Raw genomic sequence first — 25,802 nt, 5'->3', positions numbered from 1 at the left:
AAAAAAATTAATATAATACTTTTGTAATAATGACACAGTTTCCTTTTCTAAAGATTGCTATTTTTTTTCTTCACCCAGAATCTGAAGTGAGCAGGACTCAACAAGTATTTTGTCCAGACTTAGAAAAATGCAGTTGTACAAATATGCGTTAGTTGAGCTTATGAGTCAAAACTGGTAAACTAGAGGAACATACATATTTTAAATGGAATAAAATGGACTTTTTACCAATCAGGTATCAGTAAAAGTGCTCTAGAGCCATGGAAGGCCGAGAGCTGGACCCTAAAGCTGTGACAATTTTAGCAGAGCTTGGATCAGAGAGGTTTCAAGGCAAAATGGAATGCCATAAGCAAGGCACAAGGGCACGGAGATGAGGGGCTGTGCCAGGGCAGGGGGCACAGAGAGGAGGAATCCAGGGTCGGTGACTCACGCAGGATGAGCGGGTTTCCATCACAGGAGCCAGACATGAACCTCACTGAGGGACAGTGGGCAAATTACTTGGCCCTTATGTGCAGTCCCCCTCTGTAAAGTGAGGATAACAACAGGTTTTGGGGAGGTAAAAAGAGGTGATCCAGGAAGAGTGCTCAGAGTGGTGATGGCACCCATGGGCCTCTGGTGCATGTTAGCTGGCAGCACCGTCTTTCCTGCCACTTTGGCTGCCTGCTGATAAGCAGCTCATTCCAGGAGCCAAGAGGATGTGGAGGCCATGTTTAGCCAGACTGGTCAAGTCAGGTAGCGAAGGGGGCTGGGGCCCACTGTCCCTCAGGTCCTTGGTTATTTGCACAGACTCATGCATAAGTCCCTCTTAAGCCCTTCGCCAGCATCACCAGTCAGTACACCCCTGCATTAGGCTCAGCTCCACCTCATCTCACACTCCCTGGGTCCTGCTGCCTGCCCGCTGGCCACCACATTGCTTCTGAGACGCCTCAGTCAGCCCTGTGAGAGCTCAGGGCCACAGCATTGCCGCCTGTCCCTCCTGACGCTCCCAGGGCCGCCTCTGGGCCCCTCTTTGCGTTAGGATTCCTCCCTCCCTCAGTCTTTGTACCTTTATCTCTAGGCCCAGGCTTCTGAGAGTAAGGATTGTCTTGCTCATATCCGTGTGGCTCCATCACAGAGTTGGGAGTTTGTTGAAAAAAGGAAGGGCAGGGAAGGAAATTACTCGTATGTCATAAACTAGCTAGGCCTCAGAGAACGGAAGCCATGACATGGTTCCTCTCCTCACCCCTCGCCTCCTCTAGGTAATGCAGAAACAAGCCCAGCTGGTCCTCAGCACACAGGGTGGCTCTGGGCCACCGGCTGGTCTAGCGAAGGAGGGCGGCTGGCACGGGCCCTGAGAGTAAGCCAGCCCACACCCCAGGATGCAGGCTGAGCCTGTGCAAGAGCGCTGTCACACCTGTGCTGCCTCACCCCCCAGACCCCCTCAGCGTACGTTGCAGGCTGCCAGACCCTGGGCTTGGGCCAGTGGGCATAGGGCACATGACCACTGCTTGGTGAGCAGGGGCATAGCAGAGACTGGGTCTGCAGTGCAGAGAGGAGGATCCCCCAACCCCCAGGGAAACAGACCCCAGGCACAGGAAATAGCACCCCAAGGCCGGGAGGCAAGAAGAAGGCTCCTGCATTCCAAAATGTCCAATAGCGCCACCATTAGCAATTGATGTTGAAAGTGAAGGACCTTGAACTCTGGCCAGGGTTCTCAAACTGGGGCCCTCCTATATATTCTGGGGCGTTCAGGGAGTACACTGTTCTCTCATCGGATCCTAACCACTCATGTACATGAGGCCGAGATTTCAATGCCTGTAGGAGTATCTGTTTCTGGGCTCAGCATTCCCCAACCCCAAGGCCGCCCACCGTTGCTTGGGGCAGCTCTGCATTACTCACATTTCTCTCCTATAAGCAACAGGGGGCCTGAGCGTTTGAATGCAGAGGAGGGGAAAGCAGAGGAGGCCTCTTTCTCTGCTCAAGGGTGTCCAGGCCTGCTGGGAAATTCTCACTGTCTTGTTGTTTTCATTGGCTTGATTCTTGTATCTTCAGGAGCTGGTGTGGCCTGGCTGGCCTCTGCCCCAGCTGATCCTCACCACCCCCATGGGGCTGCCAGCCTTTCCTGATCACCCCATTTCACAGTCTCACCCTGGTAGTTAGAGTGCAGTTGTCCATCCTGCTCACATTCTGGTCTCCCTTCTTTATTTTACATTCTTGACTTGTTTACCTGTTTGCCTTTGTAACTGGAGCCGCATGGTGTTTACTTCTAGTGATGAGTAAATGAAAAGATAACAAGGAACTTAAGTCTGTTCCGTAACCTACCATCACAAGGGACCGGCCCCGTTTCCAGATTATTTCTGCATGTCTACTTTAAAAATTAACTTTCAATTCCTGCCTCTGGAAGAAGAGCGCGGTTTTGTGTGTTTTCTTTTTCTAATTGACCACCATTTGCCCTTTGCCCTCTGAATCCTTTGCTGATTAGACATTTAACTCTCCCTTTCCCCTCTACCTCCGTATCGCCTTCTACTTTCCTATTTTCTTATTCTTCCAGAGGTCTTGTACTAAGTTAGTTCTTGATAAAGACAGCTCTTCCCCCAGCTGTGTTCTTCAGTGGGCTGTGAGCTGCCTTCATCCTCCAGCTTCGAACCCCTGCCCACAGCTGCCTTTTGGTAAAATTTGCAGATGTGGCCTGTAAATATTCTAAGACTGATGATTCCTGTGCTCCTGCCTTCTCCATTCACTCGTCAGAACCTGGAAGGCTTTGGGAAGGAGATGGACTATGAACTGCTCCCCAGATTCTCCTCCTAGAACTTGGGGTGCTGTTTGGACTCTCAAGTCAATTTGTTACCATCAAGGAACACTGTCTATTTCCCTGGGGGATAAGCTTGTGGGATTCATTCCCGAAGAAAGTTTCCCAGGCCGGATGCTATGGAGAGTAAGAGAGAAAGGAGCAAGAACAAGGGGCCGGTGCTGAGCAGGTGGTGGGGAGGTGACGTACTCAGGTGTGTGTGAAGAAAGTGGGGCCTGGAGAGGGCAGGGCTACAGCCCCTGAATGGGATTGGGGGAGGGTGGGGGCAGAGGCTAACTCTTAGGGTGATAGAAGGAAGTCGCTATGGGACCGTTTGGGTCTGGAGGGCTATGAGTGGGAGGCCGGAGCCCAGTGGGCCCTTGGGACCATCAAGGTGTCTGATAGATGGGGCCTTCACTAGTACATGAACAGAAGAGGTGAGCAGGCTGGGGAAAAAGGGGATGGGTGTGAGGCAGAGAGGGTGGGCTGGCAGTACCTCAGTGGTCCTGAGCTGCGGGAGAGGAGCCGGAGGCCCACCTTGGGTTGTAGGATGGGGGTGAGTGACACTTTCCAGGCGTAAGAGGAGTTGGGTAAAGAAAAGATGACAAGCTTGGGCTCCAAAGTCCCTCCAAAGTCCATTTTCAGGCAAAGGACTGCCCTTCTCCAATCCTCAATGTTCCCATCTGCTAAATGGGGGCTCATCATGGCTCCCAGGGGTGTTTCGGGTAATGCACAGGGCCTGGAAGCTACTAAGCCCTCCACCTCCCTAAGGTTGTAGGGAGGAAGAGCCCTCAATGCTGGGCAGTAGGGTTGGTGACCTGTGTGTCCACAGCGCCTCTCCTCCAATCAGGCCTTAGGAGGCCCTGGACTCCTGTCGGAGAGGCTTGACTATGTTTCAGATGCCTCTGACTGTCCTGGGTTAACCCTCTCTTCCCTCCTGCCCACACCCTGGGGCGCCCCACAGCCTCTAGGGAGACCTTTCCGCTCCCCCTCTGGTCAGTCTCCAAACAGCCCAGGGCACTGCATGTGGGCCCTGGTGCTGTCCCGTCCAGGCCCTTCTCTTCCTTCCCCCAATAGGTGTCCCTTCTCCCCTCTGGGTACCACTTCAAGGCTCACAGACCTGGTGGCATCACTTCCTCACCTCCTAGCTGCCCAGGTCCCAGGTCACCTGCCACATTTACCTACCCCAGTGGCCTGGTCCTGGGGTCCCTCTCCTGCCTGCTTCTGGCCACTCCGACCATCTCTGCCAGGCACATGCCTTCCTTCTCCTTCAGGACATCTGTGCAGCAACTGCCCCTGGCTCTGTCTCTTGAAGTGGCTTCTCTAGGCTCCTTTGTGTCCCCTCTCAGACCTGCATTGAGACATCAGGGTTATCCCTCCCAATTCAGGGGCCCCCTGAACAACAAACTGTGTATTAAGCCAGGTGATCCTGTCCATCTGCCTTGAGCCCTAGGCTTGGTTCAGCACCTGCCGTGTGATGCTTGGAGGTGCAGGAGAGAGCAGGGCACTGGACACTTAGCACTGCAGGGCGAGGGCGCAGTGACTTCAGAGAAGGGCACTGAGCGCCCTATGTTTTTGCTAACCCTCACGTCTCTCCCCAGAGTGAAGCCTGACTGGAGCCCCGGCAGCAGGCCCCCCGGGATGCTCTGGGCATGGCCTCTAGAGCCCCACAGCAGAGCAGCCAGATGGCAGAGGAGACCCCTGGCTTCCTGGATGCCCTCCTCCGCGACTTCCCAGCCCCGCTGAACCTGGAGAGCCCTTTGCCGTGGAAGGTCCCAGGGACAGTGCTGAGCCAAGAGGAAGTAGAGGGCGAGCTGATCGAGCTGGCGATGGGCTTCCTGAGCAGCAGGTAGGCCATGCACCCACTGAGAGGGGACAGCATGGGATGGAAGTAAGGGGCACGGCATGGGCTACATGCCAACCTTGACTCTGGCGACCCTTAACACATCCTGCCCTGTGCTGGTTATATTCCCTGCATGAATCCCTGTGACAGTGCTGTTTGTTTCCCAGGGCAGCTGTAACAAAGCACCACAGGCTGGGTGGCTTAGGGCAACAGAATTGTATTGTCTCAGCTCTGGAGGCTGGAAGTCGGAGATCAATGTGTCAGCAGGGCCGTGCTCTCAGACAAAGGCTGTCGAGGAGAATCTGTTCCAGGCCCTTCTCTCAGCTTCTGGTATCGTCAGCAGTCCTTAGTGTGCCTGGGCCTGGAGACGCACCCCTCCAATCTGGCCTTCCTTGTCACATGGCGTCCTCCCATTGTTTTCCTTCACATCTCCCGTTGTCTTTCTTCACGTGGCGTTTCTCCCCTCTGTGTCTCTTCTCTTCTTGTAAGGATGTCAGTCCTATTGGATATGGGTCCCACCCTGTTACACTATGAATTCATTTTATACCAAATAAGGTCACATTCTGAGCCACTACAGGTTAGGACTTCAGCGTATCTTTTGGAGGAACATAATTCAACCTATGATAGGCGCTTAGCAGAAGGTCCCATTTCTGTCTCGTTTCACACATGGGAGGCAGAAGCCAAGGGGTTAGGAGACTGGCCAAGGCCTCAACGCTGGGGCAGGGCAGAGCCTGGCTATGTGCCTAGTATGCAGGCCGTGCTGTCCCCGCCACTGCCCCTGGCCACCACGACCTAAGAGGTGATGGTACTTTCCTTGTTTCACAGATGAAGAAGTGGAGGCACAGAGAGGGGACACAACCAACTTAGCAGGTTTTGAGGGAGATAGAAAGTTTGTGCCTGCCAGTAGCCCACCTGAGGAGGCTCATAGCATGTGGGCTAGGGGCCACGCCCATGGTTCCTAGTCACTGCATCACCCCTAAAATCAGACACCCCTGGTCTCAGTGTGCTTCCTTTGCAGTAGGTCAGCTCCATTCCCACATATCCACCGAGAGCCTGCTTGGAAGAACCCCAAGGCCCCAGCAGAGTCACCGACTCTTGCATGCGCAGCTGCAGTGTGGGAGCCTGTGTCACTGAGCACAAAGGCTGCTGGTTGTGGGCCTGCTCCAGGGCCATGTCCACCCCAGCATCCCCCATGGCCCCACAGCGCTCGGGAGGAAATGCCTAGTGTCTGTGTCTCTCAGGGGGTGGCATGTGTAGAGGGGATTTGTTTGGCTTTGAGGAAATATTTTAGAGACAGGTGGGGCAGAGTGGGCCTGTGGCCTGATGATGCCATGTCAGGGATGCTGGATGGGTGCTGAGGGGTGCAGGAGGAGAGGATGAGGGAGGGCTCTCAGAGTTCTGCCTCCCTCAGGACCTAGAGCACCAAGGATGGGAGGAGAGAGAACTGGCCAGGTATAGAGGCCACACTCAGGGGAGAAAGGAAGTTGAGGGGCACGGCGTTGCCGGGTCCATCCTCCCAGCAGCCACTGGGCTTCTGTGAGGGCTCAGGGACTATGAGAGAAAAGGCAGGCCCAGGAAGGTTGGCACCCCTGCCGCCCAAGGCTTAAGAAAAGCGAGAGGACCCCCAGCACACTGCCATGCAAAGGATGATGTATCCATGGGACAGAGAGGAAGAGCTGGGGACCGAGGTGGGAAAGCTGGCCTGGGTGACAGCAGAGCCCCAGGTTAATCAGGCCTCTGGGCAAGCGGCACAGCATCAGAGGAGGGACAAGCCACAGCTTGGGGTCTGTGAGGGGCACCAGCTTGAGGGTCAGTCCCCAGGTTGGGGGAGGGCTCCAGGACAGAGGGGCTGGTTTTGCTTCACAGCAGTGGAAGTGGGAGGGGGTGGTAGAGAGGAGGGTGGCCAGGTAGGAGTAGGTGACTGCCTTCCTGCCTAGGGGAACCTGAGCTGGAGAAGTCAGGGGTCAGTTGGAAGAGTCTGTGGGGCGCAGGGCCTTGGGGGAGGGAGTTTTATGGGGGAGGGCAGGTGTCTCAAGCTGAAGTAGGGAAAAGCAGGACTTGTTTGAGGTGGAGCGGAGCTCTGCAAGGCCCTGGCTCAGCTGTTAATTGGGCACCCCACCTTAATTAGCAGGATGGCAGAGCAAGCCTGAGACCATTAGTGATAAGAGAGGCCAGGGTTCATAGCCCCCTGGCCTGAGGCTGGAGGGGGCAATGCAGGCCTCTGCAGAGCTTCCCACCAGCCACCTCAGCCCCTCCCACTGCCATGAACCCACCTTAAAGCACTTTAAAATGTAATGTGTTTAAAGTTTTACATTTTCAAGCCATCTTAATGGACCTATTTTTAGTTATTTTTATCCTTTTTTAGTAGTTCTTTTCTACGTAGACGCAGTTGTTCACACGTTGTCTGCACCGTAACTGACTGTTGAAAGCACCCCACGCAGGTTCCCACCAGGTGGGCGCACATCCCTGGAGCTCAAGCTTGAGGGCTCTCGGGTGTAAGGGGTGCAGAGCATATTGGTCCATGGAGTTTTGTCAGATTATAAATGGTACCTTTTACGAGGCCGTCCAGAAGTCAGATCGCTGAGTTCAAGGGTATGATGATTTATGTCCTGTCTTCCTCCTTGTTGTTAGCAGTTCCGTGTCACATCTATGGTCCCCAAGCAATGTACACCTTACGCTATGTTTTTATGTGTATTTTCATCTCTGCTACTTAACTGGAAACTCCTTGGAAAGCCCTGAGGTGGATGGGACTGGAGTGTTTCTCGGGTCCCTGTGTCTTATACACACACCTTTTCTCATTCATTGCAGCATCTTCCGGTCATGTTAGGAGCCCCAATGATGCAGGTCCTGAGTACCTTGAGGGTGTGTCAGGTGGGAACCCTGGGCGAGGCGGGAAGGGCGTCCAGGAAGCATGCCTGTGGCCCACAGCCAGGCATTGTGTGGGTCCCTGCAGCCGGAAGCTGCCTTCCTGCCCTCAGTGGCCTCAGCAGCAGGGTTTCAGAGGGCCTGCAGGAAACCACAGCGCAACCTCACCACCGGGATTAAGGAGAACAGGCGCCCCTTCTCCCTGCTGTGACAAAGGAAAACTCAGCGGTTGGCAGGATATCCCCGAATGACAGAGGAACTCATTTCTCATGTCTTGGCTGGTTGTTTTTCAAAGGCAGGTCCAGAGGCTTCTCCCCTGAGTCACCCTCTCATTCATCCTAGTAGATTCCTAAGATCCGTCTATCGACATACCACAAATGCTCAGCCCCAAAGGGCCGTGACCCATCATCCGCCAGGCTGGTGGGAGGTACTTTCCCTCAGGGTGAAGCCGAATGTGTCAGCCCAGCAGAGAAGCACAGACTTGCCGGCCCTGGGCCTTGGCGCCCGCCTTCAGGGAAAATCACATGTGGATGAATACTGCGAGGAGATCTCCCACTGGTGGGAAGGCAGATTATGGGGTCAGAATGCATCCTAGAAGCTGTAGGGGCACCAAGAGGGGTGACCCCTATGTCTGGGGGAGCCAGGGAGGGCTTCCTAGGGACATGGTACAGGAGCCGGCCCCAAGGCTGGGGACTGGGCAGGCAGGCCTGGGAGCCCATGGCAAAATGCATGTGTGGCAGAATTTCCACTAGTTCTTCCCCCTGGCCTCACTTTCTCCATCCCCAGGACTTCTTGGGAGCTACCCTTCACCCCTCTTCTCCTGCCTTCAAAGTTCCTGTTCCCTCGCTCCATTTGCTTTCCCACTCCTGCCCATGCCGACCCCAGCTCTGTTCTGGGCAGCTATGACCTTCGAATCTCACTTCCTGGAATCGTTCCTCCCCGGCCCTGAGCGGCCACTTCTGCAGTCATCTCACTTCTTCCATCACTGCTGACCCCTGGGCTATAGGCCCCACCCCCATTCATTCTAGGCCCCATCTTCAATCCAGACCACACACCCATCGGCCCCAGGCCTTTAGACCTAAGCAGAACCTGAGACTCACCGTGGACCATTCAGTCCCCTGCCCAGCACCTTCTCTGTCCCCTCCTGTCCACCTCCAGGCTTTGGCCTCCCCACAGCATGTAACCTTTTGTCCACTCTCCATGGTGAAGCCAGAGAGAGACTGATCCCATCGTGTCACATCCCTCTTCAGAATACACCAGGGGCATGGCTCCCCATTGCCCTGACACTTGCCACCCTCCCCCCAGCATCCCTTTATATCAGCTGTCCCAATAGACCAGAGTCCCCATTGGCCCTGCACAGCCCAGCCTTCCAGATGTAGCCCAGGGGTCCTTTGCTCCCTAGATTTGTTTCTTGAGGGGGCTGTGACAGGCTGGGTGCCTTAAACAACAGAAATGTATTGTCTCAGAGTTCTGGAAGCTGGCAGTCTGAGATTAAGGTATCAGAAGGGCTGCTTCCCTCTGGTGGTTGCTGGTGTCTTTAGCTTATAGGCTCATTACTCCAGCCTCTGCCTTCATCTGTCATCACTCGTTCCTCCTGTGTGTGTCTGTGTCTGAATTCCCCCTTTCAATAAGGACACCAGTGTTATTGGATTAGGGGACCAACCTACTCCAGAGTGACCAATTTTTAACTAATTAAATCTGCAACCACTCTATTTTCAAATAAGGTCACATCTGAAGCATTGGGGGTTAGAACTTCAACATATGAATTTGTAGAGGACACAATTCAACCCATAAGACTCCCCAACACCCAGGGGTCCCCAGCCAGTGTTGGTGACCAGGTGCTGTCATCAGGCTGGGCACTTGGCAGCTTGTCTGGCCATAGCTCACATATCTGTGACACCCCCTCCCCACCAGCCCCAGCCCACGTCTGGTGCAGTGTGTAGGCCCCAGTAAATGTCGTTGTGTAGACATTTGTCCAGCTCAAAGGCCAGAGGCCACCCCGCTCATCATGGCCCCATGTTAAGGTGTGAGCAGTCATCACTACCTCCAGACGGGCCTGCCTAGGTGGAAGGGGGCCTGAAGTCTCCCTCTGGAGAGTTTGGGCAGGTGCAAGGCACTTCTGCTGAGGAGCTGTCCCCAATTCATTTCTTGTTCCTGTCCCAGGAACGCTCTGCCACCACTTGCTTCATCTCTGGCTCATGAAGCAGTTTCCCAGCTGCTACAGACAGACCTTTCTGAGTTCAGGAAGCTGCCCAGGCAGGAGGTGGAGGACAACGAGGAAGAGGAGGAGAAGACCCCCGTGACCCGTGAGTTCTCCCTCTCTGGGCCCCAGACTTAGTAGGTGACAGACTTGGCAGCCAGACAAGGGACAGGTTGCTAGGGAGCGCCAGTGTGGGAGAAGGCAGGGCTCACCTGGCCTCCACCTCCTTTCCCATTTTGCTGGTGGAAGGATGGTTATGGCAGCATGTGGCTGATGGCTGTGAAGGGGCAGTGCCGGGTGCACATGCTCTTGACAGGGTGGCAGGACCAGGATGCGGAGAAAGCGCTCGCAGCAGGAAGGCAGCAGGGGGAGCACAGCAGCTGCCCACTGGGCTTCAGAACAGCCAGGGAATGAATAATGTGCATTTCATTTTACACGATAGGACACCAAGGTACTCTCAGCCTCACTCTTGCTCTTCTGCCTCAACTGACATCACCCCATGGTGACATCACCCTGTAGTGAAGTGGGAGTTGGGAGAGTGATATGGGATGAGTTCCCAGAGGTGGCCTTGATGTCCAGGTGGTAGAAAATGCGAGAGCTCAGCCCTTGGCCTGGGCTGACCCGACCCCATCAGGTGGAGACTCAGTAGTGTCCATGAGAGCTTGGGCACGCAATATGCTCCTGGGACAGCAGAGTGGTCCCAAGCTATGCCACCAGAGAAACCCAGAAACAGGGAGTGAGCCTCACCCTAAAAAGGCAGGTCTCTTATTTTGTATGTCTTCCTTTCACTTTCCTAGTAATTCCTTTCTATCATATTTCACCCAAGCGTCGGTTCGTATCATCCCAGAGCTACAGTGAGCAACAGCCTCTCGGCCGTGGCCCATGGCAGAGTGTGCAGTGGGCCCAGGCTGGCAGCTGGCGTTCATTCGCTCCATGTTCTCTGGTGAAAGGTGCTGCCCAGGCCACAGGCGGGGCTGCAGGTCAGTCAGGATGCAGAGGGCAGAATGGGTCCTGGGAGCCTCAGCAGATTCTCCTGCCTTTGCGATTTTCTTTCTGACTACATTACTTTATTCTTATTTTTTAATTGAGATATAATTGACGTGATATTGTGTAAGTTAAAGGTGTACAATTTGTTGATTTAGTTCATTTATGTATTACATATCATTTCCACCTTAGTGTTCCCTAACACCTCCCTCATGTCCCTTAATTACAGGCATACCTCAGAGTATTGTAGGTTTGGTTCTAGGCCACCCAGTAAAGCAAGTGGTAATCTTTTTGCAGGGGGTGGGGGAGCGGCTGGGAGGAGTCTTGCCTTCGGTTTGTAAGAAAACACATCTGTCAAGCACAATAAATCAAAACATAATAAATGAGGTATGCCTGTTTTATCTGACTGTCTCAGCATTAGTGCAAGCATTGAGGGTAAAGTGAGAAACAGGAGGGGAGAAGAGAAGAAAACCATGCAGCCTCTCCTTGCAGGAGGTTCCCGGCCCCTGCCCTTTTCCCCAGTTCCCCGCCTGCGTTCCATCCCAACACAGCCTCATGTCCCCAAAGCCTGGGAGGTGCGGGAGGCAGGGGCTCAGTGACAGGCAGCCATTGTCCTCTGCAAAACCCACAGGCTGGCAGCCCTGCCAAGGAAGTGCCCACTAGCCCCACCTGGCCTGCCTTCCCAACAGGAGATTGGCGCCACCTTCTGGCAGGAAGAAGCAGTGCAGCAAATGACAGTGGCAGAGCCCTCCACTTGGCTCCCTGCTGAGGAGGGAAAGACCCAGGCAAGAGGAAGTCGCAGCCTGCCCCTGTCCTCCGTGAAGGCCCGGGCTCCCAGCCTGGTTCAGCTCGCCCCTGTCATGGGAGCAGAGCGTAGTAAGGGCCATCGGTTGGTGTTATGAGAATCACTGCCCAAGGGCAGAGATGTGACTAAGACCTCTCTGCCACCCGGCAGCTCCCCGACCAGTGAGCAGTTTCCGTGGGTGCCAGGAAAGCAGGCGTGTCATATGAGTTGTATCAAGAGTGTGTGGGCCAGGTGATCCTCCCACAGCTTATTCTCACTGGTAATTGCCCTTTGCTGGAGCCGAGATTCAAGTTTAAACACATTGACAAAAACAATACTCTCTTAAGGCAAGAGAGTAAACGGTGCCATGTGCTTCCCTGGGTGTTTCAGGCCAGATAAAACCCAGTTCTTGCCAAATGTCTGAAGGGCCACTGAATCCTGGATGTGATAGCAGCAGCCAATTCTAGACACCCCACCTTGATGCGTGAATGCCCTCGGAAGTGTCTTTCCAGGGCCACTTGTGCTTACAGACAAAGGAGCTCTTCCTTCTCCAACTCCCCAAGCCCTTCGAGTGTGGCCTCTGACACTTCTGAGTCTGTTCTGTTTCCAGTTACTTGCCCTGGGGCCCCACTCTTAGGTGACCAGCCTGTACCTGCCTCCCGCGTCTGGGCCAGCAGGGGTCCCGGGAGGGGTTTGTGCATCGAAATGAACTGAGTCTCTGAGGTGCGGCCTCAGAGGTTTCCTTGGGACCAGTTCTTCATTAATCTTTTCTTTAGAGCCAGGTTTAGGTAGGTTTTCAGTTTTTCTTTTAAAATCCATGTTGTTGGGTGGTATTACCTATTGCTGCATAGTAAATTGCCCTGAATTTTGGTGGCTTAAAACAATAAACATTTATTATCCCACAGTTTCTGTGAGTCTGGAATTTGGGAGCAGCTGAGCTGGCGGTTCTGGCCCAGGGTCTCTCATGAGGTCAGACAAAGGCCAGGGGGGCAGAGGCTCCACTTCCAAGATGGTTCAATCGCATGGCTGTTGGCAAGAGGCCTCAGTTCCACACCATGTGGACTCTCCCCAGGCTGCTTGAGCATCTTCATGGCATGGGAACTGGCATCCCTCAGAGCCAGTGATTCAGAGGGAGAGAGAGAGACGGTGAGAAAGACAGAGAGCACATAAGGTAGAAGCCACAGCACCTCTTAGGACCTAGTGTCTGAAGCCATTCATGGTCACTTCCATTTTATTCTGTTTATCAGAAGCAGGTTACTAAGGCTACTAAGTTGCACAGACAGGGGAGGGAATTGAGCTCCCGCCCTTGAAAGGAGGAGTATCAAAGAATTTATGAATGTATTTTTAAAACCATCACCTGGGACTAACACTTATAACAGAACATTAGGAAAGCACTAAAAAAGTATACTCAAGAAAAAAACATCACCTATAAACCACCACCTGTAAACACCCACTGCTGACATTGTGGTTTCATGCCTTCCCTGCCTTTTATTTCCTGGGTCCAGGTGGTTGAAAGCTTTATCGTGTACTCCTGATTAAACCGTGTGTGGAATTTCCATCCTCCTTTTTTCATGACTTTTTTTTTTTAATATCAGTGTTTTTCCTTAATATCATGACATAAGCGTTTCACGTGCTTGCCAACTCTGTAAAAGATCATTTCTGTTTTACCCTTTAGTTTTCTTAATTAAACTCTATTTTGAGAGAACCATAGCCTCACATACAGTTATTATAACACATCAGAATCCCGGGCATTTTTAAACCAATTCCCTTACGAAACTATAGTGAAATATCACAACCAAGATCCTGACATAGCCAAGATACAGAGCCATTTCATCCCACAAGGTTCCCTCTTGTTCCTCTGTGTGGCCACTCCAGCACCACCCCCAACCCCTGACAACCACTAATCTCTATTTCTATAATTTTGTCATTTCAAGAATGCACATAAATGGAATCACACAGCATGTAACTTTTGGAGATTAGCTTTTTCCACTCAGCGTAATTCCCTGGAGATTCACCAGATTTCTGCACGTGTCAGTAGATACTTCCTTTCTCTTGCTAAGTGATGTTTATGGCACAATGTACCCATGTTTGTGTAACTGTTTGTGTGTTGAAGGATGTCTGGGCCAATTCTGGTTTTCGTCTATTACAGATTAAGCTACCGTGAGCATTCTGGCACAGGTTTTTATATGAACGTAGTCTGAATTCCTATGCCTGGGGATGCAGTTGCCAGGCTATATGACAGTTACATGTTAAGTTCCGAAAATGATTTTAATAGCAGCTTAATTCTTCATCAAGAGAATAGACCATAATTTACTGTATTATGGATATGTATTATTTCTAATTATTGCATAATTATAAGTGATTCTGTAGTTTGTCCTCAAATCATCTTTACATTTCCAGCTCTTTCTTTGGGGTGGGCTGCCGTGAGTGGAGGTCCCTGGTTCATATTGCCAAACTGGACATTTCTCAAGCTGATGACACAGCCTGTCACACATAGTTTATTAGGCCGGTGTGCCCCGGGGAGTGACGGGCTGATGGCGCCTGTGCAGGCCTGTGATGGGACCGTCTGGAGAGCTGCAGAGGCCACAGGAAGTGGGGACAGGGAGAGCGAGTGGAGCGTCAGCTGGCTGGCATTGGTGCTTCCCTAACAGCCCTCGATCTTGCCCAGCAGTGCTGGATGCCAAGGGCCTGGCGCGGAGCTTCTTTAACCAGCTCTGGGAAGTGTGCAGCCAGTGGCAGAAGCAGGTGCCCTTGGCTGCCCGAGTGCCACAGCGGCAGTGGCTGGTCTCCATCCACGCCATCCGGAACACTCGCCGCAAGATGGAGGACCGGCACGTGTGCCTTCCCACCTTCAACCAGCTCTTCGGCTTGTCCGTGAGTGCTCCACCTCCCCGTTCCTGGGGCATGAAGCCAGTGTCCCCAATCAGGACAGCCTAGGAGGGCTTGCACAAATGGTGGGGGTTACCCTGGGTGCCAAGCAGAGCTTTCAGCCAGAGCCAAATTAGGGGTGATGCCTATAGCTACTGTCTGAAGGCCGAGGTGCTGGACAGCTCTCAAAGCACTTCCTTCCCAGAGGTTTAAGAGGCCCAACTCATTGTCCTTGTGTTTCTAGACCAGGGCAGCCACTAGCTGCCTCCTCTTTGGGCTGAGGGACTGGGGCAAGGGATGGTTTCCCCAAGTCTGTAGTAAGCAGAGGCCCCGGGCACCACGTTCAGGCGGAGTCATGACTGCTGAGCCCTGCTCTGTCTCAAGTACTGGGAGCCACCTGATACATCTTCCTCATCTTCTGACTCCAGCAACTCAGTAAAGAGGGTGAAACAGAAGGTCGTCTGATGGGGAAGGCCATGCTGAATCTTCCAGACCCTTCCTGACCCTTCTAGTCAGCCCCCGGGCTCCACCCACAGACAAGAGCCCCTGGCCGGTTCACAGCCTCTGTCAGGCATGAGACCAGCAGGGCGGTGACCCCCATTGCATTCCCCACCAGGACCCTGTGGACCGCGCCTACTTTGCCGTGTTTGACGGTCATGGAGGTGTGGACGCTGCGAGGTATGCCGCTGTGCACGTACACGCCAACACTGCCCGCCAGCCAGAGCTGCCCACAGACCCCGCGGGAGCCCTCAGAGAAGCCTTCCGGCGCACCGATGAGATGTTCCTCTGGAAAGCCAAGCGAGAGGTGAGAACCTGCACACAGGCCTCCCGTGCAGTTTGGGGGCCAGGAACCATTAGCAGAAGGATAGAAATTGAAGTGGTTGGTAGTATCAGAAGGTCTTCACTAAAGGCTGCTGGCAGTCATGTCATTTCATTCTTACAAAGGGGGCTTGTTTCTCATTTAAATGGAAGCAGCATAAAACTCGCCCCTGATCCAGCATGCCTGGTCCTGCAGCAGCATGGACCTGCCCTGTAGCAGAGGGTGTGCAGGCCTCACAGGAGGGGGCAGACTGTGTTAAGATGTGCCCAGGGTTTTGTTTTAGTCAAGCATGGTAGGATGACAGATGCAGAGACAGCCACCCTGAAAAAGGAGTTTATTACTTATAGTTCCCAAGCAGAGCCACACAGGGAAGCACCAGGTCCCTCAGGCGGCAGAGGGAGAGAGGAAGCCATGGCCAGAGCGTTCACTGTGGCCTCCACAGGAAGGCGCGGGTGAGACAGGACCAGCAAGTCACAGCAAATTTAGGATTGGATGGTGAGAATCACCTCTATGGGCTCTGAGCTACAGGGGTGATCCCCAGCCATCCAGTCCAGGGGGAGCACTGGAGATGGTCAAGAACATGGGCTCCTGACCAGCTAGCTTGTGCATGAAAGGTGCTCGTAGGGGAGATGTTTGCTCTCTTTAGGCATTAACTGGCCCTGGGGGAGGGGGAGGGGCATTCTTTCTAGGATTAGCAAGGCCCCCAATTTGTCAAAACATCATAAATACAGAAAAGAAAACTCATGATCAGTACACAGCCCCATTTGCCCTTGCTCTCCTGGGCAGGGTCTCAGCAGGTGCTGGTGTTCACTGGGAGTCAGAGCCACAGAGGGAGGAGGCATCTGTTCCTGAAAGAAGGATGAATGTACCCCTCGCCCCCCGCAAGAACCTTCCTCCACTGAATTTCACCTGTGTTCTCTTCAGTGGGTCCTCCCACAGCCCTGCGGGCTAGATACTAAGTTTGTGTCCATTTTATACATTGGGAAACTGAGGCTCAGAGAGTAAAAGACATGCACCAGGCAACATGGCTGGTGAGGAGACTTGGGGTGAGAGCTACACTGTCATCAGACGCTCTGAGCACTCAACGCAAATCGGCAACGCTGGACTTAACAGGAAACCATACAGCATCTAAAACTATAAGGTGGGAACCAGTGAAAAGCTGACATGCTTCAGCCCTCCTGGCCACTGTCACCCCGAGGAGATAAAAAAGGTCTCCAAGCTCAGGGCTGCCTCTCAGAGACGAGAAACGATTCTCTGGGGCAGGTGTTTAGTTTGGTATTATTTTTAAACAGCTTTATTGAGATATAACTGACACACAATTAATTGCACATATTTAAAGTGTACTGTTTGATAGGTTTGGACATGTCTACACCTGTGAAACTCTCACAACAACAGACATATTCATCACCCCCAGAAGTTTCTTCTCCCCTGTCGTCCCGTCCTCCTGCCCACCTGCCTCCCAGACAACCACTTGTCTGCTTTCTGACACAACAGACGATTGCGTGTGCGTTTTCCAGTTTCATATAAATGGGCTCACACAGGACGTGCTCTCTTTCCACGTAGCATAATCCTGTGACATTCACAGGGCCCGATGTGCATCAGCAGTCCGTTCCTTTTTCTGGCTGAGCGCTTTGCCAGCAGTCATTCAGTCTGGATCGTGTGTGCCTGTGGGGCAGGCGCCCACCCTCACCCTCACCCTCACCCTCACGGTCTTTTCTCCCTGCAGCGGCTGCAGAGTGGCAGCACAGGTGTGTGCGCACTCATCGCGGGAAAGACGCTGCACATCGCCTGGCTCGGGGACTCCCAGGTCATCTTGGTGCAGCAGGGGCAGGTGGTGAAGCTGATGGAGCCTCACAAACCTGAGCGACAGGTAAGGGGCTCCCTCTACCCACAGGGGACATCCTAGGCCCAATCATGCTGGGCCCATCAGGGAAGCGGATGGTCAGAGAGTCCTGGCCGGGGTTGCTGGGGCAAATTAGGAAGTAATAGGGGCCTTGGACCATCTTCCAGGAAACTTCTGGTGCTCCTCCACAGAGGGGGCTCCCTTGCCTGACTCAAGTGGCTAGAGAGTCCCCTAATGTTTGGGATATTAACAGCCAGAGGTCCCAAGTAAATTCAGTAAATGGGGTCAACATTCAGGGTCCCGTCCTGCCCACAGCAAGGAGCAGCCAAACACCTGGGCTGTGGGGGAGGAGGGCTGCATGGAGGAGGTGACACTGGGCCCGGAGGGAGCAGGCTTGGGGCTTCATTGGGTGGAGGCTACGTTGGGACCCTGAGGTCACTCACCTGTCTGATCCTCAGGGTACTGACCTGGACAGGAGGATGACATTCCTCCCTGGACCACATCTCACAGAAGCGTCCAGTCTATCTCCTGCAGGGCTGATGGAGTTCCATTATTCCTGTCTCTCCGCTGAGATCTTTTCAGTCTTTTTGGCACTAAAAACAAGATAGCAATAAATAACTTAGTTCGGCATTTCATTGTTCAGGGTCAGGTATCGTTGAAACACTGGGGCACACTCCTAGAAGTGCGAAAGCTGGTCAGGGTGCATAGCTTTGCCAAACTGTCCCCTCAGGCCATGTGGGGGCCCTGCTCTCTGAGAGGTGAGAAGGCCTTGGTTCAATTCGCATTTCTCTTACAGAGCAAGCTTGAGCATCTTTTCAAAAGCTAAAGCTCATTTGTCCCCCTTCCTGAGAACACTCCAATCCTGTCCTTTGCCCATTTTTCTCCTAAGCTGTTGCTATTTTTCTTATCAGTCTATAGGCATCTTACATACTGTTAGGAAGCTTGGCTCCCTGTGATTTGCAAATTCTCTTTTGTCTTAATGGGCTTTTCCATGTGGAAGTGTTGGTTTTATGTAATTGTTTGGAACTGCCTGCTTTTGTGGCTTCTAGAAAACACGGCAGAAAGTATCAGGCACTGATGGCATAACAGCCAAGAATGACAGCGTCCTGGCTCCACCCCTGCTAAGCCTCAGGCTCATCATCTGTGAAATAGCAGGGCTGTTGTTGTCACCCTTCAGGCAGTGGACTCGTGGCTGGAAACCTCTCCTTCAGGGGAATGTATAGGACCAAAGAGATTTTTAGGACTCATGGCTGGACTGGGCCTCTGTCCTGTCCTCTCAGGCCTGGAGCACCACAGTCCTCTGGGGAGCCGGGTGGTTCCTGGGTGGAGGAAAAGAACGAGGACCCAGGGGCACAGGGCTCATCCAAGGCCTGATTCAGGTTTCATCCAGTCCTGCCTGGTGGCCACATGTAGCACTCACTTGGTCTCATTGTCCCAGCAGCAGCTTAGAAGGAAGGGACAGTATCATGTGTGAAATGTGAGGCAGCTGAGGGTCCTGCCATCTGTCTAGGGCTTGTGCTCTTTCTGCTGCCTCGTGAGCATCTCCCTGATCCTGAGATGCTACTCAGGGACTGGCTGTTGGTTGGTGGCTGTAGGCAACCTGTCTGTATTTGCACCATAACCTATTTAGCCCTTCTTGCAAATGAAATACAATTAGTAAATTATAAATAATTTCTCGCTCCGTTACCAATGCCTCATTTAAGCATCATTCAAGAACTGTGGCTCCCAGTGTTGTCTCGGAAACCAGCTTGTCTCTACCCAAGTGGCAGCACTGGTCACCCTGCCCCACCAGTGTGCCCAGGCCCCTACTCTGGCTGTTTCCCACAGGACGAGAAGGAGCGCATTGAAGCGCTGGGTGGCTTCGTGTCTCATATGGACTGCTGGAGAGTCAACGGGACCCTAGCTGTCTCCAGAGCCATAGGTAAGGGTGGTGGGTAGGGCAAGAAAGAAAGGCTGCCCAAGGTCAAGGCCTCTGGACCCCTCAAGGCCCACAGGCTCACTCCGCTGTTGGGAACAGCAGTATCATGTGCTGAAAAGGCACCTGTGGTCTGTAGGGTTGTGTTATCAGTCAGACTGTGGAGGGACTGGGGACTTTAGAGAGTACAGCCACAGACGCCTGAGAAACTTCCATCTCACACAAATAATTTCAGTTTAAGTTATGTCATTATCTAATTGTTGAAACACTTCCTCAGAAAAATCTAGTAGGAAACGCTTGGCTACCTGGAAGATAATTTTTAAATATTCCATAAGTGAAGTTTATTTCTCCCTACCCCGTCATGTTGATGATTGTTGTTCTGTCTTAAAATCTGAAGTAAAAGCCACCCCCCAACACACTCCCCACACCCTGTCCTATTTTCTCAGCATCCCAAGCCTCAGTCTGGGGCTCAGCAGCCACACCTCCCCTCCAAGTACTTAGAAATCGCTCACTTCCTGCAGGGGCATCAGTCCCTCCAGCCTCCTGAAACATCTATCCTTCTCGCCAAACGTGCTGCCTTCCTTATAGCCCTTCTCCTTGTGGTCTCTGCTGTTCTGTCTCTGGACACCCCAGGGCATGGAGGCCAGGGGGCCAGGCTCCCTCCCAAGGAGTGAGGAGCTCTGGGTGGTACTGTGTAATAGATGACGTGGTCTAGTTCACGCCTCGTGGAGAAGTGGCTGTCAGGGTAAACGCAGAAGAAGGGGGACCAGCTGGAAGCTCTGTGGGTTCTGGGTGAGGTGTGAGCTGTGGAAACAAGAAGGGGAGGTGGGTTCTAGCTGCATTTTGAAGGTAAAGCAAATAGGACTCGCTAACAGATTGGATGTGGGACGTGCGAGAGAATTAGAGGGGACCCCCAGGTTTGGGCATAAGGACCTGGGGATTATGGCGCTGGTTTCCATGATAGGGAGACTGGGAGAGCGGGTGTGATAGAGAAAAAGTGAGCATTTGGACACGCTTAGTTGAGTGCCTCTCAGGTGTCCAAGGGGAGCCATCAGGAGCCCAGGAGGGCCAGGCCCAGGGCCACAGCCCATGCAGTGTCCTGGGCCACTCACTCTGGGCCCTGCTCCACAGGGAATAAGAAAACGACTTTGTGGAGCTGAGCTCTGGCCCTGCTAGATTTTGATTCCGTCCTCAAGAACACCAGAATGAACCTGTCACCTCACCCTCCATGTGAAGTTATCTTTTTACACTGTGTCCTCGCCTGTGAGCACAGGTGTTGGAGGAGGGTGGCCTCAGTGAGCCTGGGCCTGATGGGATGGGATGAGACAGAACAGCAGACAGAACGATCCTCTAACACCAGACACTTCTTTCCTGTGCCCAGGGGATGTCTTCCAGAAGCCCTACGTGTCTGGGGAGGCAGACTCAGCCTCCCGGGAGCTGACCGGCTCCGAGGACTACCTGCTGCTGGCCTGTGATGGTTTCTTCGATGTTGTCCCCCACCAGGAGGTGGCTGGCCTTGTCCAGAGCCACCTGGTCAGGCAGCAGGGCAGTGGGCTGCATGTCGCCGAGTTGCTGGTGGCTGCAGCCCGGGAGCGAGGCTCCCATGACAACATCACAGTCATGGTAGTCTTCCTCAGGGATCCCCAACAGCTGCTGGAGAGTGGGGCCCAGGGAGCAGGGGACTCCCCAGTAGATGGGAGAAGCCGAGGCTTGCCCTCTGACCTCTCAGAGCCAATGAACCAAACTCCACGGAGAAGCTAGGAGGTCTAGGCCCCCGGCCCCCACCCTGCGACCCTCCCCTTCAGATGCCTTAGGACCCGACAGGCAGCGGTGGGCAGGCAGGTGCGGCCCGAGCAGCACTTTCCCCTGGGACCCCTGAGCGCCTTGTGCTGCTTACGTCAGCCCACCCTGGTGGCTGCAGAACTACATTGGGCAGTGGGTGCCACACCTTGCCTGTAACAGGCAGTTCGGATAGCTGGGTGCTCTGAAGGAAGCCTCACCAAAGAGAAGATGACTTGGAAACTGGACTGGCTCTTGCTCCCACGGGCACTGGCTACAGCCAGACCAAAGATGGTGGCCATGTGCATGGGGCAGCAGGACAGACCTAGGAGCCACGGCATTTGCAGGCACGTCCTGGGCACCCAGCACAGGTTTCTCATCTATTCCTCACAGGCCACATCTGGAAGGGCTCTTAGCCACAGATGTGCCTCAAGGGGCCTGGCTGGCTGAGTCCACTTCCCATAGAGGAGAGAGAATCTGAGATCTGGCCCGCAGAGGTCACCTGCCTGCTTCATGGCAGCTGTGACACGTGTGGCCCTGGCCTCCCTGGACCCTTGTCCCCCAAGTACCCAGGGAGAGGAAGCTCAGAGGCACCACGCTTGTCTTTTGTTTGTGGTCTTTTTTTTTTCCCAGGGAAAAGTCTAATTCAGAAGCAGTATTTCAGGTTTTGTCTTTGTTCTGTCAGTGCCAAGGTGACCTGTTGTGTCATATAACTTAAGCAGAGCTTAGCATTTATTTTATTTCTTAGAAAACTTAAGTATTGATTTTTTTTTAATGGGAAACTTCTTTTGCAGTATTACTAAGTTTTTTTTCCTTAAGATTGAAACAAAAACCTTTTCAGGTAGTGTTAATAAGCCGTTCAAGTGCCTTACACAGCTTTAGAGAAGGCTAGATCAGCCAGGCATATAATGGGTTCTAATAGGCATGTTTAAGTTTTCACAAAAGCAAGATTTATTTTGTTGCAGTGGCATGACTCCGGCTAGAATTCTTCCTAGAAGAGTATTTTCTGTCTCTTTGTGATGCGCTGCTGACAGTTAGCAGAGTGGCCCCTGAGAGCATGGACTGTGCTGTGTGGCCCGACCTCACGGCTCTCGGAGCTCAGGGTGACTGTGGCACCTGCCGCCTTGCCACCCACCTTGACCCTGCTGCTTGGTATCTGGCTGGACCTCAGGGCGAGGGCCCAAGCTCTGTGAGCAGACAGGTCCTTGCTGCTGTTTAGAATGTTCCAGAATGTCTTGTGTGTTGGTAGTTGAATTGGTTTCATTGGGAAACACATAAGAGGCTCTGGCAAGCCCAGTGTAGCTTGTGGGTCTGTTTGGAGGCAGCGAGGATGCGACTGGGAGTCTCTCCCACCCACTGGGCTGCAGCCCCTCATTCTGCCCATGGCTGGCGGCCTCCGATGCCTCGTTCTGCCCCTAGCCTGAAAGCTTGTGAAAGAGCTTGTGTCCCCTCCTGCCCTGGGAAGGTGAAGCTCAGGTGACTTCATTTGCTCATATCAAGTGGGGCAGATAAAAATCCCATGTGGAGTTGGCTAGACAAGGGCTCTAGGTAGAAGTTAAGCCCTGGGGTAGGTCAGGTCTCTGGTAGGAGCCCCGGGGCTCGCAGTGGTGGGCAATGTTGCTGTAGGCAGAGGCTGGCAGGTCTGAGAAGGGAGTAGCTGCAGGATAATGTCTGGGGGTGTGGGGCTGGGCAGTGGGAGGAAGCTTAGTGCGAGGTCCTATGGAGATATTCAGAGTCCACTCACAATAGCAGGGCCCCAGGAAAGCCTGCACAGGGAGCCCCCTGATCCCAGTGGCACTGAGAGGAGCCCCGGGAAAGGAGTGGCTGGTAAAATCCACCTCTCCTGAGGCTGGTGGGCTGTCCAGCAGGAAGGGAGGGAGCCATGGGCCACCACTTGTAGGCTCCACATTAACCCCACTCCCACAGCAGGATGAAGATGCTGAGGCCATGTGGTCAATGCCTTTCTCAAGACCTCATGATAAAAAGCGTCTTAAACATGGTCACTGTAATTTAGAGAATGTTTGGCGGCCAACATGTCCAGGTGTTACCCCATTTCACTTCAAGGCCCTGCTGCCTTCTGGGGGCCAGAGGCCCTTCTCATCGCCCCCACCCTTCTCTACCATGGGCATGACCTTAGTGGAGGGAGGGAGCAACAGGCTTCTGTTTTTCTCTTTTCTTTGCTAATCTTATTCTGTTGATTGCTACCAAGAGAGGAGCTTCACCTTGTGGAGTCTGGATCACACCACTTGGTGACCTGATTCATGCCCCGGCCCAAGGCTCCACCAGGATATCTCTCCAGGTTTGTCTTGGCATCTCCCCCACCCCCAGCCAAGGTCAAAGCCCCCTCCCCCTCCACAGCAGAGGCCTTTGCTGTCTGGTGTGACCCTGGCAGCTGAGGGAACCTTTGTTCTCCTGCTGCACTGGGTCCGGCCTGTGTAAGCACCAAGGCACAGAGTCAGTCTCTTCCATCCTGACTTGGCTGCACTGAGAGCCTTGGGCAGTCTTCAGCCTCCCAGCATTCTGGTCCATGTCCTCCTCAGGCCACAGTCCCAACAGGGCCCCTAGCTGGGACGCTGGTCTGGACACCTCAGTCCCCTTCTCGAGTCCCAGGTCTGCCACTAGCTCATTAGTGAGCTGAATAAGTTGTCACCCCTCCCTGTGCCTCATTTTCCACTTTGTAGGGCACAGGGTTACACTGAGTCTGTGTAGTAGCTTCTGGAAATCTGGTGCAGAGGTCACTTGGGGCAAATCCAGCCACATCCTGGGGTGATGCTACCAGTGCTGCGGGCTCATCCCGCACCACCAACGGGGAGGGGTGATTAAGTATTATTAGTGTCTATTCTTAAAATTAAGTGGGTTGGAAAAGAATCAAGCTACTAATGCTAGCGCCTTATATGGAATACAAAAGCTGGAGAAATCCAACCCTGCTTTTACAGGTAGGGCTGATACCCAGCCAGCAGGGGTGGGAGAGGCGCAGGCAGCCACTGGAAGAGGGGCTGGCATAGCTGGGGTGGTTAGTCAAGATCCCAACCCGCTGAAATCCTGGAGGTGAATGAATGCATGGGCTCCTGACACAGCCCATCCTCAGCATCCAGGACTAGGAAATGGCTGTGTCTTAGGGAGAGAGCAATAGGGGTGGGCCCCAGAGAGGAGCACAGGCTCTCTGAGGTCCTGGGTCAGCTTTGGACCAGCCCTGCCTTTGGCAGCAGTCCTGTCCCCTTCCACCCTCCCCAGGCCAGCACGTAGTCCCTGGCCTCACTCCTTCCCCAGCTACTTCAGCAGTATTCCTGGGGCCAAGGGCACAGTTCTGACAGCTCATAAGCCTGGCCCCCGTCCCAGCTAAACTGAAACCAGGTGGGTCTGTGTAAAATAAGCTCTTTTGATTTGATTCTGGCCGTTGTCCAAAGGGAGCAGCCCCAGGGGCTTGCACTTTTCCAAGGCTCCACAGCTTTGCCAAATTTGCCAAGCTTGCCATTCACATGCCGTGCTGGCCTTGCCAAGGGTTTATCTGTGTACTTCTCAGTGGGGTTCCTGGGAGTGATGTTCTGTGATGGGGGGTCTTGTTCCAAGACAGGATGGCTGTTTTTCCATGTCTGTAGGGACAAGTCCTAGGGTGAAAGGCCAGAAAGGCGTTCTCCTCCCAGGGCCTTTATGCTCAAGTGTCAATAAATCCTGAGTTTTGAAACCTGTCTCAAGTCCCGAGTCCTGCTTTTTCTCACCTCTGAGCTCCCGGTTCCCCTGATGTCCAGGGTGGCTGGAAACTGCTGGGGTACAGGGGGGTCATCTGCAAATATCTTTGCAAGAAGAGCAGCCAAATTTTGGAGGGATTTTGCCCCTCCAAACCAGCCTGCCTGGCCTGGTTCTCATTCTTGTGCTCCCAGCCCACCCACACCAGCAGCTGTGAGCCTTTGCAGGGGTCATGGGATAGTAGGGAGGCCCCTGGGGAGGCCGCAGGAGTCCTTAGTGTCCTTAGGCCATCAAGGACTAGGTCTCCTACTCCTCCCTCCCCATACAACACTCAGCCAGGGGGCCGTTCCTTGTGCTCCTGGCTAAACTCAGACCTCAAGGGAATAGAGACATCAAAAATGCCTCCATGCAGAAGCTGCTGAGCCATGACCACAAAATGCTACCTGAACTTCTCCCAAAAACATGGAATATGGTAGCTTGTGCTTTCAGTTAGTTGAGGCCAGCTAGCTGGGGATTGCTGCGCCCCACCTCCATCCCCACCAGACCCTGCCCCCAGAAGCCCTCCCTTTGCCCACTCCCCTTGCCTGTGGGACCCTCTTGCCCACTCTCGAGCCTTGCCAGCCTGATTTCTCCTACTCCTTACCAAATCATCCCTGAGAGCTTTCAGTGCCCTCTCTTGTTCCACGCAGCCCCGGACAGTGGACTCCCACCCTCCAGGCCACATTGTAAGGGAGGCAGCTTGATTTCTCTCCATTCTGTCACTGAGGGGAAGGCTGGGGCTTCCAACCAGACCCTGCCCCCCCAGCCCCACCTACGCACCCATCTGCTTTCCCCTCCCCTGCCCCCTCCGCCCCCTCCGCCCCCTCTGCCTCCTCCTAAGCTCCCGCTGAATCTGCTCAGCAGATTTTTGGTCTTAAGTATATGCTGTCTTGATTGTTCCCTAATGAGTTGCCTCACGTGTCTGAATCTCATCACTACAGCCAGATGGTGGCTCCGCACTACCCCCACCACCACAGGGGAGCTTGGCACCTAGGAGACCATTCTCCCTGGGGCTACTGGGTAGGGGCAGAGGGAGGCCTGCGGAACCAGGCACACAGGGCAGGCAGAGGCTGAGTGGCCCCTGCCAGACAAGGCCATAGTGATGGCAAGTGGGGCTGGGGACCAGGCCCTCAGCCAGGAAGGGGACAAAACTGGACCCAGATGTCAAGTCTGGCACAGACAACTGAGGGCACAGGGTCTGCCTGGGGGAGGGGCCATGGAGACTGGGTCTCATGCCCACTAGGTGCCTAGGGAAGCAGCCATCCAGGTTCCCAAGGCCAGGACTGCAGGGAAGAGGAAACAGAGCTGGGGAAACAGAGGTACGAAGCCTGCCTGGGAAAGATGATGGTTAGCCCATCCCGAGTTCCCCTCAGAGGGTCCCAGGCCCCACCACCACCACCCCAGCTGCTCC

General features: G+C 53.7%; 1 protein-coding gene across 1 annotated transcript in view; it reads left to right on the top strand.

The window, feature by feature from the left end:
- Nucleotides 1-24,355, top strand: part of PPM1F (protein phosphatase, Mg2+/Mn2+ dependent 1F) — a 26,215-nt gene extending 1,860 nt beyond the window's left edge. Inside the window, exons 2-8 of the mRNA XM_006908663.3 lie at nt 4,366-4,613; nt 9,636-9,778; nt 14,112-14,314; nt 14,925-15,113; nt 16,855-16,998; nt 18,799-18,892; nt 20,268-24,355. Coding sequence (XP_006908725.1) covers nt 4,417-4,613; nt 9,636-9,778; nt 14,112-14,314; nt 14,925-15,113; nt 16,855-16,998; nt 18,799-18,892; nt 20,268-20,647 — 1,350 coding nt within the window. The 5' untranslated portion in view covers nt 4,366-4,416 and the 3' untranslated portion in view covers nt 20,648-24,355. The remainder of the gene's footprint in view (nt 1-4,365; nt 4,614-9,635; nt 9,779-14,111; nt 14,315-14,924; nt 15,114-16,854; nt 16,999-18,798; nt 18,893-20,267) is intronic.
- The last annotated feature ends 1,447 nt before the right edge of the window (nt 24,356-25,802 follow it).

The sequence above is a fragment of the Pteropus alecto genome, unplaced genomic scaffold (genome assembly GCF_000325575.1).
Source record: "Pteropus alecto unplaced genomic scaffold, ASM32557v1 scaffold113, whole genome shotgun sequence".
Classification (NCBI taxonomy): Eukaryota; Metazoa; Chordata; class Mammalia; order Chiroptera; family Pteropodidae; genus Pteropus; species Pteropus alecto.
This window is presented reverse-complemented; position numbering and strand designations above follow the sequence as displayed.